Source organism: Dermacentor silvarum, chromosome 6, assembly GCF_013339745.2.
Source record: "Dermacentor silvarum isolate Dsil-2018 chromosome 6, BIME_Dsil_1.4, whole genome shotgun sequence".
NCBI classification, from domain to species: domain Eukaryota; kingdom Metazoa; phylum Arthropoda; class Arachnida; order Ixodida; family Ixodidae; genus Dermacentor; species Dermacentor silvarum.
The window spans coordinates 130,305,501-130,326,841 of NC_051159.1; the positions used below are offsets into that span (position 1 = coordinate 130,305,501).

Below are 21,341 nucleotides of genomic sequence, written 5' to 3' on the forward strand. Positions count from 1 at the left end.
CACTACAGTGCCTAGTAGCAGCACGCACTTCCGGCGGCTCGTAACAATGCAAGTTCAAAGTTCGCGCTCATCTGCTCCGATGAGCTGCAGAACCCCTGATTAGAGGCGCAGAGAGAGATGGCACACTAACATGGCAGCACTTCTGGCTTCAAAAACGTGATGTCAGGGCCTCTCCTGTTTTGTTTCTTTCCTCCATGGTTAGGTATTAACTTGGTTGCTGCTAGGTCTTAACTTTTTAACGCGACATTTCGCGTGACCAGCGTTCCTGGCATGCCACAAACGCAGGCAGGCTAACCAAGGTTGGCACAGTGCCATGAACGCTGTTGCTTGGCGATCCCGAACGCGTTGGAGGCTGGACGCTCGATATCTAGCGAAATTTGACACGACTAGGCTACCCTAGGTTGACACTACTAGTTTTCCCTTTTATGGCAAACTCCGAGGCCATGCGCATGCACACCGGGTGTTTACGTCAGTTATGACGTAGATGGTTGCTAGGCGACACGTACCAGCTATTTTAGGTAGTTTCGGCTTGGCGGGAAACCGTTTACCAGCTAGTCGCAGCTGTGGCTTGGTTGTTGCTAGGAAACGGCGCGGAGTTTTCTGCGAACTTCGGACGTTTCTTATCCAGCTATATTAACAGCTTCGTTAATATAATATTTCTCAGAGAAAGCCTAATATAACCGTAATTACGTAAAAAAATTATTGAGAAACAGAAGCACGTTGCGTTACATTAGAGTTGAGCTTTTTTTAATCAATTTGAAGCATTGATGAAGTTTGAGTACCGCGCCAAAAATCTAAACCGGAACTAGCAACTACATATGTTTAATGAAAACACAAGACTTGCTGTTTTTACCCCAAAATATTGGTCAAAATTGACCAAATAGTGGGTTCAGTGAGTTTTAGGTAAAGCTTGTGGCGCATCATGTCTGAGTGTTCGATTGCGTTTTATCAGCTGACCCTGGCTGTTATACTGGTTCATAGCCTCCTCTGACTGGTTGTACAGCGGACGCACGCAAATTTAAATGCATCGCTACGTGTTGTAGTCTAAATTGTTATCGTATTAAGGTTGTACTGCTGCTTCATGATAAATTGTCATGTTCCAACTGTCATTACGCTCGTCTTCACGCTATTTGAATATCTCGTGTAGGCAAGCTGCTGCTCGTGTCAATAAGCAAGAACTGTTTCGTGAATTCCCTTGCTTACAACCTGCGATTCGTTGCCTTGCTTCGGAAGCCCGAGCTTCCAAAATGGGACTCCCCGAGATTTACGTCGTTTCGCGGTTTCCAAACATCGCCGAACATCTCCGAGAAGCAGTAAAAGGTCGAGCCGATGTAGTTGAAATCTTCGCAAAATGTGAGTATAATTGTGCGCACCAATCAGGTGTGCCCATCCTTTTAATAATTTCACCCTAGTTATGACTGCTTGCACAGTTCTATATCGTAAGGCGTCTTCATGGCAACGAAGCTTCAGGGATTGTCGATACTCAAACTGCCTTTTGTCCCTCTTCTGCGAACAAAGCTAAACCCTTTTTGTCATACGAACACTCTGTTCAAGGTTGAATCAGTGTAGATCGAGCGCTGATGGTGTTTTCAAGCACGTTTGAACTCTCACGTTTAGAAAGTTCAGTTTTGGCCCACTTCGGTTAGGATTGAAACTGACTGCGCGACAGCGCTATATGCACATCGACCGCGGCTATACATCTCAACTTTAAGCACGCTTGACATTAAACGTGCGATGTCCTCTCGCGGTTCGGGCTTCGGTAGTGCTTGTATAATGTGCCACGCAGATAAACGCCAGAGCGAATGCACAGCGTCCGTGTTGCGTTCGTTTCCTCAAGAATCAGTTCGCAGCCATCACATTTCTGACAAACCTACAAATTGCGTTTAAGCTTGTCGAACGTACAGTTTTCTGTTTCTGTTGCTTTGCAGTCACTGCGCATGATGATTGCCCCACGATTAAACCTGAGGTTGTCAAAAAGCTCCAGAGTGTTGAGATCCTGATCACCGACACCCACATATTGAAGGACATACTCTACCAGCTGCCAAATATGAAGCTTGTGCAGGTCACATCTGCAGGCAAGTACAATGTGCTTTTTGTAGTTTGGGTGTTTACACCACTCCTTGCAATGCCGCACGTTGCTGTGTTTATTGAGGGCTTTATGTCAGCTTGACAGGAGTGGTAACCCAGATTAATATGTCTTGCTGGTCTAAGTGTTGCACACTTACCCCCCTCCAACCGCTTAAAACCATCATAAGCTGCTGAAAAATCAGTCGTACAAGCTGTCAAGTCAAAAATAAACCAGTTGAAGTACGTGTGGTCAGCTAACAGTGCATTAATAACAGCATTTTCATTTTTCTCTTGTACATTATTGCATCAAGCACTGATAGACGTCATCAAAACTGCAAGTGTTGGACACTCTTACTAAGGATTGGTTTCTTTCACGAAAAGGGCTTATCTTAATTGCTGAAGCAGGCATACATAATGTGCCTGTGACAACATAGTTGAGCATACTTCTGAATGGCGTAAAAAACACAAATGGGCAAAAGGAACACAGACACTGGTGCACTGTGTGGCCATTATTTTTATTTTTTGCCAAACACAAGCACTTGTGAATACGTGTGTGATGGATACATTAAATGTCCACCAGCACCAACTAGTCCAGTTCTCCGACTTGTTATAATATAATTAAAGAGGTCCTGAACCAACCGTCGGGCTTGGCAAAAAAAAAAAAAAAAAAAAAACATTCAGCGGATGGCATATGCTGCTGTGAACATCTCAGCCAAATTTTGCACTCGTGCACGACGCGTGGGGCTCATAAGTAGAGCGCGAAATCACTTTTTACGGCGCAGCTGTAAACACAAAACGCTACACTCCATACCAGCTGTTCGATAGCTTCGCCGAGCTGGGAGGGAGAGAGCTGAGAGAGATCTAAAGCAGAGTATAAAAATAGCATCGCGCAGCATAGCGGATTCGAGGTGGAGAAGAGTGAGGCATGTGGTAGTGGGACGAGTAGAGCCAACGCCGTTTAGCCCACTTTTATTGCGATAGCAGTTATATGGACACTTCAACCGGATTTCTGCCGTCGGCGTCGCCGTCGTCGTCGTCGCCGCCGTTGCCGTGAGGTTCCCATAGATAAAATCTTCGCCGCGCGCCGTATGCCCGAGCGGAAGCATGCGGGGACGCGCGCTATCACGGAGAGCGAACGCACTCAATCTCCCACGCGCAAGCAAGGAAGCAGGAAGCCAGCGCCGGAGGGAGCGAAGGGGAGGGGGAGCATGCTGCTCCGTAAACGCAATTGCTTTTCTTCGATTGCGCGTGGTTCGTCGTACACGGAAGCGCAACGATGCCTGGCTGTTGTTGCGCACCAAACTGCAAGTCCAATTATGACGGAGGACCAAGTGTCCGAGTGCACAAGTTCCCATCTGACCCAGCGATGCGGGCAGCATGGGCCAGAGCTCTTCCTAGGAAGGACTTCTCGCCAACGAACTGCACAGTGGTAAGCATTTCTTCTCTCTGTTGTTATTCTGGGTTTCCAGACGAATAGGTTTCGTCAGCATAGTGCGCAATGTATCCGTGCACGCGTGCACATTAGATGGGTGTCTGTACCTGTCGGCGCGCTTGTAAATTCTACATTTTGGTCGAGCTTCATATTTGTAACTCTTTTTTTTATTTCAGCTCTGTGAAAATCATTTCTTGCCATCGGATTACTTGAAGACGACATCTTACACCGACGTCAAGACAGGAAAAGTGGTCGAAGTCGCCCTGAACTGCAGTTCCGAGCTTGTTTCCCAATTGCCCGGCCTATTTATCGCGTCCGCAAGCGTGCGTTTGAGAAACGCCGGGTGCGAAAAGAGCGCGCTTGTAAGCCGCATCTTTGCAAAAAGCAATAATGCTTTCACAGCAAACCCAAGCAGAAGAGGACGCCAAAAAATGTGATTGGTAGTTTTTCGGACTTGCTGAAGGCCTTGCCAAGCTTTCAGAGTTCGAACTTCTGGACAGTAATTAACAAGGGCTCCAAGGCTTTCTTTTTGGACTTGTCACTTCAATCTGCTCCTGCAGTTCGTACTTCGTTGATCGTGTCCACAGACCTGCGCGTCGAAGTATTTTTTTGGTGAAACGGGTGTGAGGAAGTGTGGTGATGTGTTAGTTCCTGAAAGGCTGTGCGACTTGAGCGATTTGAAAAGTGTATTACAGATCATCGAACAGACTGAACTGGACTGGAAAAACTTTATTTAGATCCTGCAGGACGCGCTTAGCGCGTAGCGTGCACATAAGGATATCGGCCCTGAGCGTTCTGAAAAGGTGCGTCATCTCGACGTTGCTAGAGGAAGGAAGTGGAAAAAATTTCGCATGCGAGTTGCAAGAATGGCATTTGGAAGTGCTTAAATTATTGAAGAGTCAAGTTGATCTTGTTTTGAATAATGCTGGCCGATATCTCCCAGATTTATTGGTGTTTGCTAGCCTTTTGTTCACAATTTCACCTCATGCATACGTATTATTGAGAAGGTCGATGAAGTTTAAGATGCCGCATCCTGATACGATCAGAAGACTATTTTCATCGTGTGATGTAAGCCCTATAACGGAGCAGCAGGAATCTAGCTTTCTTTCCTATGCAAAGCGTATTGTAAGCACATTTAAAGAGCATGAAAAGACTAGCGTTAATGGCCAGACTTTGAGGACCTAGATGTGTGCGATTTCGGTCATCCATGAACCTCGATATTCGTGTGTCTAGCGAGGACTGTTTTACAGAATGCAAAAATGAGAACGATAATTGTACATGGAAGATGTTTGTTTCAGAATGCAGTTTTTACCATCTGTAAATAAAGTATATTGTGTGTCTTCAATATGCAGTTTTGCTTTTTCTTTCTTTCCGTCTAAGGCTAAAGTGACTAAGCAGCATGCAGTTTGCTTGTCTTAGCCTCGACCAAACATCACAAGGGCAATAAGACAGATCATGTTACAATACATGCAAAAAAAAATGTCACCAGTCAAGTAATCTAAGGAAAGTATGAAAGAATGTTGCTTTGTATGGTGGTGTTGACTGCGGTGAACCGGTGGCTTCCCCTTATTTTTCGCGTCATCTATTCGTGCCTTGCTTTGGAACCGAAGCATATGCATTGCTAGGTTGCTGTCACCTTAAGGACAGCACTAATTTTATGAAGCCATAGTAACCGCTACGCGCAGACACACCCTGCAAGTGCACCGAACCTAGGCGCGGAGACGCCGACGGCGTCGACTGTCCGGCCCATAACGTGGCGTCACACCGGCGCTCGGAGGCCTTGTTATTTTAGAGGCGAAGCTCCTTAGTGTCGAGCCTTGTCCCTCGTCGCGCCGTCGTAGCCACGCTAGTACACGCCGCTCCCGCTAGAGGCGCAGCTGTGCTCTCTTTGTTACTCTGTTTCTCTCTCGTTCCCGACGCGCTCTCTCTCTCTCGTCCGTAGCTAGGGGCGCTGCGGTGCACAAGGGCGTTCGTTTCTCTATTATCTTTCTCTCTCGTTCCCGACACGCGCGCTCTCTCTCTCATCCGTAGCTCTGGTTTACCCGAATGATCCCCCGGTGCTTCGCCCACTCATCATCATTCACTTCGTGGATATGCGGTGATTTTTTTTCTAGGTGGCGTTGGTAGAGCTGCTTCCGACGCCGATCGCGTTTCACCGCGTTCGCACCGAACGCGCCTGGCATCCGTGACTGCAGCCGATGCCTCTCGCGGCGGCTCGGCAGGTTTCGACCAGAGAACTGGGGAGGTATTGTAAGAGTCCACCTAGTGGACATGTCCATTTCGTCTGCTGTTGAAGTTCTGATTGGCTGGGTTGCGACTTTACAATTACTAGTAGGTACAGCGGGGGCGTGGCACTGTGTGTCTTGTGACTTCCGCTTAACACGTGTTGTCATGGCAATCGTGGAGCTCCTAGGTGCCTAGGGACATAATCGCTTAGGGACTTTTGAGGCACTGGTCTGCGCGGCCGCGGCTAGTTACTGAGGGTGGCTCTGTTATCTCCGGGACCGGGTGCAGCGACCTTGCCGAGCGCAGCTGCTTACGTGGGGACGGAGCGATTCGTTTAGGGCGCGTTGACTTTCTGGCGGTGTCTGGCCCACGCCGGCCGCGCGCTTTATTATTGTAGAGTTTGTTATAGTGGCGTAAATCCTTGCAGTAGTGGTGGTGTGGCATGACGGCTTTTGATCTCGGTGAACTGTGGTGGTGTAAACAAGCGGATACTGCTTCGCGGCGCCGGCGCGAAGCGGCGGTCGTTGGGGTGTTGCGGTAGGGAGCCTACATGCAAGCGCTGTAAAACAGCCCTTGCATGTCGGCTCCCTATGTTGCGGAGCGCAGCGTAGCAACACCCCAAATAGCGGCTCTAAAAAATACTGCTCCATTTTTATTGTAGAGTTTGTTATAGTCAGGTAGACGTGTATTAGGAATGCTCCCTCGCAGGCACGAGCACCCCCTGATAGTGAGTATTCCTAAAAAATTATATTTGGATCATCTTAGTAGAGAAACAGTGATGCGTGTATTTAGCGCCGGAATACCATCGTTTCAAAAACGCTCTCTCGCTTTGATTAAATAGGCACTTGGTGCCGCGAGCCTCCCTTCACCCCCCCCCCCCCACCCCCCCACGGCCTTTCGTGCGTTCAGAAGAAGGCCGCATATATGGTGATTGTAAAGGAGGAAAGAGACCTCGCGCCTGCGGGACGCGGTTTGTTCTCCGCCGTGAGAGCGCGCGGTCCATCGCGCCCTTTTACGCACACATACAGCGTTCGGTGGCGCGCGGCGGATTTCATCTCCTTATTCCTCACGGCGACGGCGAAATAAACCCTAGGCACCTAGGAGCTCCACGATTGCCATGACAACGTGTTAAGCGGAAGTCCCTCCGCTATACCTACTAGCAATTGTAAAGACGCGGCCGGGTTGGGCTGCACGTCCTCAGCAACCAAGCGCCACAGCCAATCAGCACTTTAGCAGCAGACGAAATGGACATGTCCACTAGGTGGACTCTTACAGAATACGTCCCCTGGACACTAGTTGCTTCCGAAAGACTTTAGCGGGAGCTAGGGAAGCTCAAACCAAGCGTCGCAGAAGAGAACGTCCCGAGTTTAGATTGAGGGAAACCGAGAGTTCGCGTAGGCGAAGAAATGAAGATCCGGAGGCTTGTGAACTTGGCTATATATAATGCTACGCGAGAGACATTCATCCTGGGGCAGACGACGAAGAAGACGGTTCTCTCTGGTGCTGGTGGCTGTCCACCATCTTGGCTAATGTGTCTCTCTCATACTGTAAATACAGTGTAAATAGTCCCGCCTTGTGCCGTTTTACGTAACATCTTTTTGGTGGAGGTGCTGGGTTGACAGTTTGCCAATACGATCTAAACATCACTAATTTCGATTTCTTCACGGGAAATTGTCAAAAAATGCGCTTTTTGCGACCATGTCAGTCGGTGCAGGCACGATCGTCTTCACCCCTGCCCCTCCGTCGCTCCGACCTACATCTTAGTTGCAGTACTCGTGATGCGTAAGGAAAGAAAATGGGGTTGACGTCGACAAATGGCTCAACCTTTACGAACGGATCAGCGCCGGCTACAGGCGGGACTATTTACACTGTATTCAGGATGAGAGAGACACAGTATAGCCAAGATGGGGGGGGGGTTACAGCCACCAGCACCAGAGAGAATCCCCTTCCGTCCCCCAGGAGGAGGGTGTCTCTCGTATATATATAATATATATATATATTATATATATATATATATATATATACTTAGTGACGTCACAACACTTCATATATAAAGGGAGACCCGTCTAGCAACCAGTTCTGACTGCCATGGGTAGACCACGGAAATTAAAGACCCCCGAAGAACAGCGTGACTACAATGCTCGACCATGTGTGGTGTTTGATACAGCTTCGCTGGACATTCACGTTCGCAGGGCGGGATGGCGGCCAATTTTTTTCTCAAACGCTCTCGCTTCAAAAGAAGTCATGTTCCTCCCTCTCTTCTGTGTGCTTTATTTCGTCATAAAGCACATCCCGTTAGACGGCTGCTATTGGCCGATAGCTGACATCAATCAAGAAGGGTGTTTGGATCAGTGCACTTAATTCTTCCTTCTGTTACTACGGATATTGATTGAGACAGTTAACTAAACGGGCTGAAGTATAGCTGAAGTAAGCGAAAACGTCGTTATAAATTTTCATGTGAATGACGCACTTCCGGGCGAAACCAACTGTCGTCTGCTGACGCTCAGCCATGGCCACGGTGGTAGAATAGGCCACCGCCCAAACAAGCGCCGCAAACGCGTCGACTCACCTCTCGAGTTTCCACAGCAGTCGCCAGGTGGCGAAAGGGCTTTTATGGGCTCAAAGACGTGCATCGCAAGCTTTCGCTGTGCTGTGAAAGGTCGGTTATTATCGCAATTTTTGCGGCTTTAAACCGTTTGTGTTTTTAATAGCTTGTAGAGCCTGTCTGCAGGTCTTGCCCACAAAATTAAGTATACCAGGCTCTATGGACCTTAAAATTTTGAAATCGGCGCGAGTAACCTCGACAAGACAGATACAGAGCGCCAATCGCAAGGAACGCGCGTGTATTTTTCTGAGTAGACACCATTCTGTCTAGACAGAGCGGCGCCGCCACGCCTTTGTGTTCGTGGCCGGTCACTCTGAGCAAGAACGAACAGAAGCGGCGTGAAAGACGCAGTAAGCGAAGCCGCGGTGACCGTTGTAGCCGCGGCGCAGTGGGCTTATACGCGCGGATAACTTTCTGTGGCAATGAAGGGAAAGCTACTGAGCCAAAGCGCGCACAAGTGAGAGCGCTTCTGATAAGAGTCCCGCGTTTTAATCCACGTTGGTTTAGGCTGGGGAAGAGAAAAGAAACAGCTTATTAGCAACAGGTAAATGAGACAGAACACACCACGGACTGTAAAAGTTTACTTAAAGTATTTTGCGGTTTTTCCCTTCTGCGTCTGGAGAAACGCGAAACCGTCGCACGTGGAAGCTGCGTCGATTCAGCGTCTGTTCCGAGCAGCCAAAAGCACTGTCAAACGCTGCCGGACTACTTGGCTCGGTAACACATGTGCAGCATCCACGCGACCGTAGCGTTCCCTTCATTGCCACAGAAGTTGTCCGCAAGTATAGAATAACTGTCAGTTGGGCGTGTTTGTAAACGTTCATGATGGAAAAAGCGCTACTAAAATGGAGACTTGGCGACTTGTCCTCTTCCTTGCTGAGCCTAGGCTTTAGTAGCCCTTTTAACAGGGAAGCCGTTCCTAGTCGACCCTTCGCTGTCTGTCCGGCGTCACGCAGGTCACGTGACCAGGAGAGTAAAGGAGCAGCGCCGGGGGGAGGGCAGGTCACGCGACCAGCAGAGGAGTAGAGTTGTGCTGGGGGAGGAGGCGAACAATGAGAAGTCGCGCTGGGCACGAGGAGGAGGGGCAATAAGAGAAGGTGTTTCTGTGCGCCGCGCCCTTTCGGATAAAGCGCAACGCGTTGAGCTGCTGCCGATGCCGTCCGCGTTTCCCCGCGTTCGCGTCGAACGCGCGCGGTGTCCGTGACTGCAGAGGATGGCGGCGGCTCGGCAGGTTTCGACCCGAGAACTGGACACTCGCCGAATAGCGTCGGAAGTCACTGCCTCTTCTCGCCTCGCAACGTTTCTATATAAGTTCCTGTTTACTTGTGTTTACGCAGTTGCATCACGTGCAACACATGCACGTGTAACACTCGGTGCAACTAACACAGCTTCGCTGATCCGACCATCTTTACGGAGTGGAAGGGCGGTAATTTTTTTTCCATCATCGACTTTACATGGGATGCACGTTGCAGACAGATCACACACGCTGAAGCTTCTACAAGGAATATCACAGTGTTGCAGAAAGCGTCGATGAACTTTGCTTTTGTAGCGTTAGCTACACTGGCCTAGCCAAGCCCGTTTCGCGCGGCACATCAAGAGCCGTGCTGCGCATGCGCAAGGATCAGTGATATCACACGGCTTGCGCACCGGAGCCGGCACCTCTCGCACACTCCGCCGCCGCCGCGCGCGACTCACCGCCGCCGGTCGCGCATTCCAGAGGAGTGACGTCGTAGCCGTGGTAGACGCACTGGCGCCGGCGCGCGCTCGCTGTGCAGTCGCCGTCTGACACTGCGCTGGAGCCGCTGCGCTTCTGACTGGCGTTTGTGTGTGTCATTGGGGCAGCAGTAAGCATGACAATCAAGCTAATCCTTGACAATCTAGACAACCAGGAAAGCTAAGAATAATCAGCTGAACCTTTGCTAACGCTACGTATATCCTGGCATAGCCGAGCTAAGCCACTGCAACATTTTTATTGCGATAGCAATTATATGGACACTCAAAAGCAGATTTCTGCCGTCGGCGTCGCCGTCGCCGTCGCCGTGAGGTTCCGTATGACGTCAATGGAGATGAAATCGTGGCCGCGCGCCGCCGAACGCTGTATGTGCGAGTGAAAGGGCGCGAGGGACGCGCTCTTTCACGGGGAGTGAACGCACGGCGGAGAACAAACGCGCGTTCTGCGCCGTGCTTCCTTAAGGGCTGCAGAAGTAGGCGTCTCTTTCCTCCTTTACAATCACCATATATGTAGAGCAAACTCGCCTTCTTCAGACGCGCGAGAGGCCGTGGGGGAGGGGGAAGGAAGGGACGCGACGTTTAGCTGCGGCACCAAGTGCCTATTTATATGAGAGGCTCCAGCAACAGTCACCAACGCCGCACGCATTTTGAGCTAACGCGGGCAAAACGCCGATGGCGTCGACAACAGTTCTGCGTGTTGTTGCTACCAAAGCCGCTCACCTTACTTCGTATGACATTGCTGTGTTGCTATCGCATTCATTGCTTCGCCCTTAGGGCGAAACTGTGACATTTTTAAATTACCTGTCCTCCCAGTGGTTTAATATTTCAGTAACGTGCTTGGAAATTCACGATTTCTCGACCCAACGTTTTTCATTAATATATATATATATATATATATATATATATATATATATATATATATATATATATATATATATATATATATATATATGTTAACATGCCAAGAGTAGTTTTGGGAAGACAGCAAATACTGTTTCTGCGTAGTCGTACATGCTAATAAAGAATTGGTTATTATTATTGTAATGAAGAAACAGACGTACTTGATCGTGAACATATCAAAAAGATATTCGTTTCAAACGTGATTCATTTGGCAATGTCGCATTAGTCACCGTATAGTATAAAGGAATAAAACAATCAAACGGACTAGGAATAAACGCGTCTGAAGTCACGCTGCAAGCGTAATTTCGCGCGAAAAGCCTGTTTTAAGCGACGGTAACTATTCAGTGCTACTGAAGACTTCTCTGGTGTACGGCACTACGACGCGAAGCTCTTTCTCAAAAGTCAGAGACTGTGCTGAGCGGTACCGCCGTACACTACAGAGACGTAAAAATACAGTTTGAATCGCGACGCCCGCCGGCTACACACTTTCAAGTACGGCGAAGCGGAGAAATGAGCCCAGAGTAGAGTGTACTAGCCCAGAGTAGAGTTCTGCCTCATCCATCCATCTGTCTTTATTCTATCAGCGGCGCCCAGAGAGCCAGCGCGGCGCCCGCTCTCAGTTCGAACTATGTTTGACCGCACTGCCTTTTCGGCATCGCCGCCTTCGTACCTCGTTTGTTCCGATTGGTTTTGAACGCCAGAAGTGGTCTCAAACCTTTCGAAGCTTATGATGCGGCACTGCCGCTTTGTTCCAACACCGTGGATCCCTAGTCAATGCGCACTTTGGTGACCAAGGCCGGTGAATGGCGCCTCGTGAAACATTAAGATCAGAAGAAACCTGAGAATTAGTACAAAATACTTTTTTTTTTTTTTGTAAACTATATAAAGCTTGAATAACGCACTTCAGCGGAGCGCAACGTCGCGCTTCCGAATCTGGATCCAACGGTAAGGTCGGAACTACAACCAACACCACCTAGAGTTGCTACAACCCGAAGTCGACTGTCAATTCGTTAGGAGCACTTTTGTCTCCAGTCGTCTTCAAAGTACATGAAAACGTCTGTATGTCACGAGCACACGCGGACGACCTTCCATGTCGACAAGTTATAGTTGTTGACGCTACGGCTCCCCTGTCACCGCTTCGGTCGCGGTCGTTCTCACGCAGCAGCAGTTGCCAAAATCAGTGAAAAGTAGCAAACGCTGCCTCCCAGGGCCAGTGGCAGGTACCTGCCAAGGATAAGGCGAGTTATATTCTCTCCCTAATTAACCTTGAGGTGGGGTTGCCATTGGGAGCCCCAGCAAGCCATACAGTACTAAATACACAACTGCGAGGCTCCGCAATGAGATACCTACCTCCGGACGTTGCACCGCAGTAACTGCAGGTTCTCCGATTAGTTTTGTGCGACCTACTAGTCAGTTTTGGCATAGTTTCGGTGCTCGTGCGGCTGCCTCGGAGCTGACTGTATCTTCGGTTTCTTCCGCTCGGCTCAATTCAGGTGTGGTGAATTTTACCCCGGAGATTGCGTCGCCGACCGAGCGCGCTGAGCGCCCTGCTATTTCTGGGAGCACCCGCCGCGGTGGCTCAGTTAGCTAAGGCGTTGCGCTGCTGAGCGCGAGATCGAATCCCGGCCGCGGCGGCCGCATTTCGATGGAGGTGAAATGCAAGAACGCCCGTGTGCTTGCGTTGTAGCGCACGTTAAAGAACTCCAGGTGGCCAAAATTAATCCGGAGCCCTCCTCTACGGCGTGCCTCATAATCAGAACTGGTTTTGGCAAGTAAAACCCCAGAAAGAAGAAGTATTCCTGGGAGCAATGAGTAAGGCGAGATGCGCCTTGCCATGTTGTCGGGTGCAAAACCAGTGACAGAAAATCTGTGAAGTCCCGGTATTTGCTGCCTCAAGATGACTCCTTGCGGTCTGCTTGGCTAAAGCGCATTGGCCTTCCTTTCACGGAGACGCGGAAAAAAGTACGCGTTTGCGATAGGCACTTTGCTCGTGATGCTTTCCGTTACGATCTGGAACTTCTACAGCGCACATGGACGCTTGGACACGTTTGCATTTGAAGGCAAATGCACTGCCGACGTTGTTCCTTCCTGACCGACAGGTAAGCGAAAAATTCTTATTTCTCATTCCTTACGTATACAAACTTGTAGCAATACATATGATGGTACACTTGTCAATCAGCCGCAGTGGAAAATAGGGTATAGTTTTGCAGATCTAATTAGTCGGTCACAAGCGTTGATGCATGCACACTGCAGCAGGCATTTGCGAATTTCAGAGATGCTGTGTAACATATCCGTGATCCCAATAAAATGAATTTCAGACCGCTTCAAATGACCATTCTGAGTATTTATTTATTTCGCTTCGGAAAGCTTTAATAAGTCAGACATCAAAATTGTGCCTCAGTTCAAACATTCCGAGATGCAGCACTACTTTCATGACAGTTGCATTGTTCAATGTGCTACTAAATAATCTTTAATCAAGTTGTGGCAAATGTTGCTACGAAGTGACACAGGTTGGTGCTCCATGCATGCCAGCATGCATGGCTTTCATCACTGTTGGCTTTCATTGCTTTCAGCACTGTTGCTGAAAGCAATAGAAGCTACCAGCCATCCTTTGATGAGAGCTTTGCAAGGTACATCATTGTAGAATTTATTTCATCTTGCAGTGTGAATGGTACAAATAATGTGAACAACCCTACAGTGCAACATTAAGCTTGAACTTGCAATCTCCAAACTAATAAGTTGAAGAGCACAGTGTATTTTTTTTTTTTTTTTTTGCCATTTATAGTACACTCTTAAGTGCCTGCCAAAAGCCAGTGATTTTAACCATGTTATTTCACACTGGCATGCAAACCGGAAGTTGGAATACAAAGCTGTAATACATTATTATAACTGAAAAAGTGTGCCACAAGACTTTCTTTTAGCCAGTAGTTTCCTTTACGTCAGCATCTAGGTTAGAGTATTGCAAACAGGCAACAGTGCATAGCCAACTTTGCCTGAAAATTGCAGGATCAATGCAAGTCAAAAAGACAGCTAAAAATAAAGTGAATGCCTGCATGTCCTTCTTGATGGAAGAATTTCCCTACCACCAGAGATGCCTTAGCATCAGTTGAGTACCACCTGCGAGTATCTCCTCAAAAATTCCAATGTATACTGACTAAAATTTTCAAAAGGTCTGGTAAGGGTAATGTACACAAAATCTGCTAACTCAAGTCACATGGCTTGCTTCTAAAGAGAAACAGTAAAGTATACATTCCAGTGCATGTTGCACTTTAGCATGCCTTATGCATTTCTTTGATAATTTTAGCATCTTCATCATTTACACCGATATGGAACCCACAGACTTCCTCAGGGTGAGCACAAGTTTCTGGTTTTCCAAAGCAGCTTGCAGGAACTCCTGTCACATTGCCATGTGTGCGATTCCCCATGTGTGAACAAGTACTCTGTGTTGGGTACCATGGTCATTGTGGAAAGCAGGTGCCAACAAAATCACGTACAAAACTGGCAAAGTCAACCAATGGTGGGAGCCAAACCACCTGGAAATGTGCTGCTAGCAGGAGCTATCTTGTTCTCTGGATCTTCTATTGCTCCAGTGCTTCGATGCCTCAAGTTTATCAACATGATAGCCATTACTGAGAGGTGCTTCTACATCTATTGGAAGTGCTGCCTGCGGTCAATGTGGCAAGTTTCAATTCAATTCAACTTTACTTTTTCTTGATAATAAGAAGGGAGCAGCCACACAAAAGCTACTGCACTGAGCATTTTGAAGGAGGCAGCTGCCCCCTTCATTGGCATCAATGGATAGCTTGAAATCCAAACATGTTTAGGACAGGCATCTAGTAACCAACAGAAAGGCAAGAACATCACATACACACAAATATGAGGGCATAAATATTTATATACATACACTTGCATTACAAGTTAGTTAGAACAATAATGCCACAGCACATCATATATTAGCCATTGCAGGATCCCTTATACACATTACCTAAACTTTTAACAACCAGTTTAATGTTCAGCCAGATGAAGGCAAGGAGAAGAAACAAGGAAGTAAAGAAATGAAACCCAGGGTTTGGGGGAATCTCGTCTGGTCAGGGAGAGGCATTATGAAAAATATCAACGCCAACAAAAAACTAAAAAGCACTGAATGAAAAAATAAAAAATGTTTCGGCTCCCACACGGGAACTTTGTTCACAATCATTGTCACCTCGAAATGTGACAATTGTTTGAAATGAAAATGTCTTTTCATTTTTCACTGAATGCTTTTTTCTTAGTTCTTGGTCGGCATTCTCTTTTTTTCATCATGAAGAATGGAAATAAATGTGCAGCTGGACAGTATACCAGCATAGGATGGAAGACATGCTCTATTAAAGTAATGCAAGAACAATAAAATTGGAGCAAGGGGGGGCTGAGACTTTCGGTCACAAGAATATACAGTATATCAAACAATTTTCAAATCATATTATACTATTTGCCTGATGCACTTTAGCCAGGCTTTTAACTGTGGAACAGGCTTTGTCATTGCATGAACAATTGGTAGTGGAATGACTATGACACATTCGAGGTACACTGAACGAAGTGTTATCACAAAATAAAAAGATAGCATAGCCTTGCAAATAGTTACATCTTATCATTGGTGTAATGCCAAATTATGTTCATACACAGCTTTTCAAGGAGCAGCAGCCTTGCTTAACAGGAAAAATGACAGGCACCGAGGTCGACTTGGCTGGTGATGGCCGCTGTGATTCACCAGGGCACAGCACAAAGTACTGCACATACAGTCTACTTTGCACACAGGCTAACCAAATCTTGTACTGTGAGCAAGTACAAGTAAGACAGGCAAGCAGTGCCAAGCAGCACTTCAATGGAGAAGGAAGGGTTGGTGAGGAGCCTGGACTACTTGGAAAAACAGGGCATCACAGTGCGCTCCCTAACCACAGGTAAGATTACACAGGCAAATGGTTTCCAGTGGTCATACAGTAGCTTGCAAGTACAACCTGCTAAGCTTTATTATTTAGTACTAATCTAGGCCCTCATTGAAGCAACCCTACACAACGCAAAGTGCTCAGTCACTGAAGTGTCAACAGTGGAGTGCATGAGCAGTGCATGGTATTTGTGGAACAAGCGAAAAGCAAAAAAGCTCGAAGCTGTACGATGAACTTTGATGTCACAAACACCACTAGTGACACATCACAGTTGGTCGTACATGTCCATGCCCTTTGGTTTTCAATAATTTGTACAAAACCATGCACTCCACTGGTAGGCGTGTCTTTTGCCCAAGTTATCTTATTTTGCAGATCCCCGCTTTGCCATCGGGGCCTTCTGCAGGCAGAAAAAGCCTGACATGACACACTATTTTGATGTGTGGCACATTGCATAGGCTATGTCCTGAATATACCTCATTAATATGCAGCAACAATGAGTGTTTTGATCGCATGCTGTTTTTCCTAGGAGTGAAGAAGAAGCTCAAAGCAGCTGCCGAATTCCACAACTGTGGTTATATTCAGCAATGGATAGACAGCATAATAAACCATCTTTACTGGGTGGCTGCTATGGGACTAGGTGATGGCGACCTAATAGTGAGCATGTGGAAGTCCCTGGTGAACCGCATCTGTGACCAGCGTCATGGACATGAAGGGTCCTTCACAGAATGTCTGCATGGCCCCTTTGAAGACAGAGCATGGATGACACGAGGTAATTCGCTTAAACTGCTCTCCTATAAAGGCGAAAGCCTTAAATGCCTCATCAGACGGTGGCCTTGAAAACACGGCGTGCGGTACAGAAAGTCATGTCAGCTTGCCTCGCGCAGAGATGCACTCGTGCCATTGCTCGCGCGTTTGTCGTCGTCTTCTTCCACAGCTGGCTCCAATGCCGCTCATCATGCCAGGGTTCCCATACTGCCCCTTGTGCTCATGCCACTGCTCACGCATTCTTCGTCGTCTTCTTCCACAGCTGGCTCTGATGCCGCTCATCGTGCCAAAAAATAAAGGCAAAGTTAATTAAGATAGAGTTAATTCAGGCACTCAAACCCACGACCTTCGGTGGGAGTTGAATCCTCGAACTTACATGGAGGTCGAACCCACGACCTTTGGGGTTAATTAGGGGGAAGTTAATTAAGGTACAGTTAATTATGGTAGCGTCAATTAAAACACTTGAACCCACAGCTTTTGGTGGGAGAAAACAAGTATGCTAAAGTGGACTCAATTCTTTTTATCTGATATGCACTCGGGAACTGTTCATGTGCTGCTACCCACACAAGGTGTCTGTGATCTTTAAATCTTCCTTGCACAAATACACAACTCCAATACCACAATTTCCATGCATGAACATAAATAAAAATTTTACATATGTGCATTCATATGCAGTATGGATTCAACAAATGCTGTAAAAGTAATTTAAAATATGACGTAGGTTGCTTACAATAGGTTTGTGCGAAGCAAACTACCACACACAAAGATGCAATTGGGATGAGTTTGGACTGACAAATGGTACGTCAAAGGGTTGTTGTTGCAGTTGCAAATGTTGCTGTTACCTGTGGTATTCCTATATTGGGTGTTTTTATACTCCCTCCGATACCTGACATGGGAGTGGCTTGCATCTTTTTTTATGACCATGAATTGATTTTTTTGTTTTGCTGTTTAGCCAACAAGTGTTAACGTATATGCTACGCTGCTCGTGTATTTATTTTTGTTTGTAACCCTCCGCGTGCAACATGCCTACCATGAGGAGGAAGGCCCTGGTCAGGCATTGTGCCTTTTGGCCTTCTTCCGGAAGTGTCATCATCATCATCAGCTTATATTTATGTCCAGTGCAGGACGAAGGCCTCTCCCTGTGATCTCCAATTACCCCTGTCTTGCGCTAGCTGATTCCAACTTGCAGCTGCAAATTTCCTAACTTCATCACCTCACCTAGCTTTCTGCCGTCCTCGACTGCGCTTCCCTTCTCTTGGTATCCATTCTGTAACTCTAATGGTCCACCGGTTATCCATCCTACACATCACATGACCAACCCAGCTCCAATTTTTCCTGAAGTGTATGCACTTAGAATAAAGTTCAATTCTATTCTATTTTAATCTTTAACCTTTTAGCACTTTCTGGTGCGTCTGAATGCATGGTCATCTGCTTATAGTGTTATAGAGGGACTGCACCTGTCCTTGTGTCATGCTCTCTCTGTGGTCGTTAGTTCGCACAGTTTAAATTTTTGCTACACCTGTTGTAAGCGATGATGCACCAATTAGCCCAACTACAAGTTCTGCTATGAAGCAGGTGTTTTCATTGTATGCCGGGCACCAGCTACTACACGTGCCAAAAAGATGCTGTGCTTCTCTGGTTCAGCAAAGTAAAAATAAAACTATTTTGTCGGTGAATGTCAGTAGAAAGCCACTCAATTTCATATGGTTGTCCAAACTTGCCAAGTTCATCATTTTAACGCCTTCTTAAAAATATCTTTTGCAAACAGTTTCACCGGCCTTTCAAAAGCTGAGATTAGTTTTGGAAAGCCCTCGCTCGCCAAGTGATCTGCGCCACCTTTCACCTGGAGCACAGACATCCTCATTAGAGTCGTTCAACAGCTTGCTGATTTACTTTGCCCCTAAATCTGTGGCTTACTCACCAGATGGCATGAAAGCAAGGTAAGCTGAAATGAAATGATATGAAAAAAGCATACCAACTTCCAAATTTGTTTCCAGGTCTCAACTAGCTGTTCTTCATTTTAATGAGAATGCTTCAAGACATCAGGCTTGCACCAGGAAAGGAACATTACGATGGAAAGTAAAGCTCAGCAAAGCAAGGAAGGGGCACTTCAGCATCGCCCCTTGCAAGACACTGCCAACCTATGGTACTGAAACAAAGTTCGTTCATTTAGAAATTGACTAGGCTTGTTGCTAATGTTTACCACACCTGAAGCATGGCCGCCTGATAAAAAAAAAAAAAAAGGTGTGGCCTGCCGCGTGCATCGAAAACGGTATCATCCTCCGCAGCGCCACCAGCCGGGGACTGTTGTCTAGGATTGGCATAAAAAATGCGTCAGGAACGTGCTTGGAACGCCCTGTCAGCTAGCGCCGTTCGGTCCAGCCAAGCGGCCAAGAATTCAACTACAGTTGTGACATTCGCTCCCATTGCAGCCCACCTGACACGGCAGGCCGCACCTTTTTTTTTTTTATCGAGTGGCCGTGCCTGATATTACCTTATATTACCTATAACATCTGCTTCAGTAATATGTTCCTTGTGGTATGAGCCACCTCACAAAGAGCCATGCTCTGACATGATTTATTTATTTATGTATTTATGTGTTTATAGGCTACGTTCACAAGCTCGTTCAAGCAGTAATGATGAGGTGTGAGGCCAGCTCATACCAGAGCAGCCTTGCCAGCAGCTCATCTGGGCCACACAACATGACAGATGGTTATGAAAAGCCAGCCAAGGAGGAACTGATTGCTACACGACATTTGAGATTTTCTGCTACAGCTGAGTAATTTTTAAGAAGATCGCTGCCTTTTTTTTTTTTGCTTTTATCAGAACAGCAACTGCCTACCTTGCATCTGTATGTATGCATAGCTTGCTCTCCCCCTCCCTTGATGAGGGTAGGAGGAGGAGAAGAATAAGCTGGTGCGCGAGTAAGTGGAATTGAGAATGTTCAAAAAAAGAGGAGGAAGGAGAAAAAGAAAAGAGGGGCTGAGGACAGGTGTTTAGTTGTCAGACTGAGAGAACAGGTAGCGAAACTGATACTGGATTAGAAGCAAGGCTGACAAAAAATGTAAGCGGATGCAAACATGCAAGCAGTTGCTGGCAACGACCGCAGGCCCATCGTTCCGCAAAGGAGGGAATAAGAAGTTGTGCTGTTCGAACGCATGGGAACAAAAACAGAAGAAAAAAATTAAGAAAAAAAATGAAGAAAGAGAAAATTTAGAAGGAACTGAGTTTTAACAGAACATGTTCGGTTAAGAGTAAAAAATACAAAAAGTTGAGGGGGAGGGAAACAAGATTGATCAAATATTAAATAAATTAAAATAATAGCTAATACTGGGGAAGACAGATTAGCAAAACACTGTGAGAAATATGTATGGAAAATAAAATTCCATCACCTGCACTGAAGATGTATCATTGTTAAGACTGCTGTTAGTGAATACATCTTTAGATATTTCACCTAATATATTGTTCCATAAGTATTCCTATTCATTGCTTGTGTGTGATTTTTATGCTAATTTATTGCACCCACACCCCCTGGGCCCTGACTGTATTGAAATAAATAAATCAATCAAACTGCACTTTGAGTCATCCCTTTGCAGTCCAATTCTTCACATAAGTAAGCAGTAGGCCAATTGTAATGGCTATTGATCAAATTCAAAATGTACAAGCTTCTGCAATGGCAACAATTAAAAATGATTCCAGCAGACGATGCAAACACAGCAATTGCTAAACCACATGCTTCCTCTTGGTTTATACAAATTAGTAGGGGTGAGCGAATAGCAGTTTTTGGAGACGAATGGAATATGAATCAAAGAGTGCTAGAAGTAAATCAAATTTAGAATATCTTTCAAATAGTTTGCAAACAATGTACAACCTTCTCGGCAACAATTTTCACATCCTGGTATTCACGAAGATGGAAATGTTATATCCGCATACTGCACATCATAAACCATGCTTTCTTAAAAGCACAAAAGAACCGTTAGGGACAAGTAGAAATTTTCCGGAAATCGGGCCCTTCTGAGCATATGTGATCATGCATTATCGTACAAAGGTGATAAAGGTAACATTGTGGGTCAATTTATTATGTGTGTATACCTTCGCAGCCAAACCAGATGTGCACTGTCTGCTGCAATGGTACAGTGAAAAAAAAAAAACCTATCTAGCTTAAATGGGCGCAGAAGATGGCGACTCTATTGTATAAAGTATGTTGCAATGAAAGGTATCCTGATTTAATCGGATGAGAGGACAAAGGTTCTGGATTTCTATAAGCTACCAACAATAGCAACTATGGAATGCAGTGTCTTGACAACATTTTATTGCAAGTGATCATGTTTAGCTGCAAAGGTATGGTGGTCTGAGCAATGCAGTGTGCTCTAGTACATTGCGTTCTCTGTGGATGGGGCAAAAGTCACATTTTTGCTTCAATTTCATGCTTGATTGTGGGCAGTCTACAACATGAAGTATTAGCAAAATATTTGGATTTTCAAGTGGTGGCTATTCAATTTGATGACCTAATCAAATAGTGACTATTCGTTTCGAAAACTGAGTCAAATTGGTCAATGGTTGATTCATTATTCAAAAGTTTAGAATATCCGCACACCTCTACAAATGTGCCACATATGTCCATATTTGTTCAAGCCCAATTCATAGTGCGGGGTACTGGAAGCCGACATAAGATGCAGATGGGAACTCTTCC

General features: G+C 46.4%; 2 protein-coding genes across 6 annotated transcripts in view; both read left to right on the plus strand.

Moving 5' to 3' along the window:
- Positions 1–992: 992 nt before the first annotated feature.
- The window catches only part of LOC119456001 (glyoxylate/hydroxypyruvate reductase A-like), a 92,874-nt gene continuing 72,525 nt past the window's right edge, over positions 993–21,341 (plus strand). The window contains exons 1-2 of one of the 3 annotated variants that reach the window (XM_049669493.1): positions 999–1,353; positions 1,929–2,075. In XM_049669493.1, coding sequence (XP_049525450.1) covers positions 1,095–1,353; positions 1,929–2,075 — 406 coding nt within the window. In that variant the 5' untranslated portion in view covers positions 999–1,094. Of the gene's footprint in view, positions 1,354–1,928; positions 2,076–21,341 lie in introns of all 3 variants that reach the window. The other 2 variants (XM_037717583.2, XM_049669492.1) reach the window with 2 other exon arrangements.
- LOC125946402 (uncharacterized) lies at positions 15,098–20,747 on the plus strand. 3 transcript variants are annotated; one of them, XM_049669496.1, is made up of 5 exons: positions 15,098–15,898; positions 16,413–16,652; positions 18,417–18,588; positions 18,646–18,794; positions 19,256–20,747. In XM_049669496.1, the coding sequence occupies exons 1-5, from the start codon at positions 15,823–15,825 to the stop codon at positions 19,429–19,431; spliced, it is 813 nt and encodes a 270-aa protein (XP_049525453.1). In that variant the 5' UTR covers positions 15,098–15,822; the 3' UTR covers positions 19,432–20,747. The 3 variants fall into 3 exon arrangements, with proteins under 3 accessions (XP_049525453.1, XP_049525452.1, XP_049525451.1); XM_049669495.1 differs by having other exon boundaries at positions 15,099–15,898; positions 16,410–16,652; XM_049669494.1 differs by having other exon boundaries at positions 15,250–15,898; positions 16,256–16,652; positions 19,256–20,743.

Excerpts from the sequence above, each read along its gene's own strand:
- LOC125946402 (XM_049669494.1), top strand. The coding sequence starts at position 16,319 with ATGTGTGGCACATTGCATAGGCTATGTCCTGAATATACCTCATTAATA. Across the intron at positions 16,653-18,416 it reads CAGAGCATGGATGACACGAG|TTTCACCGGCCTTTCAAAAG; the intron begins GTAATTCGCTTA and ends TTTTGCAAACAG. Across the intron at positions 18,589-18,645 it reads CCAGATGGCATGAAAGCAAG|GTCTCAACTAGCTGTTCTTC; the intron begins GTAAGCTGAAAT and ends ATTTGTTTCCAG.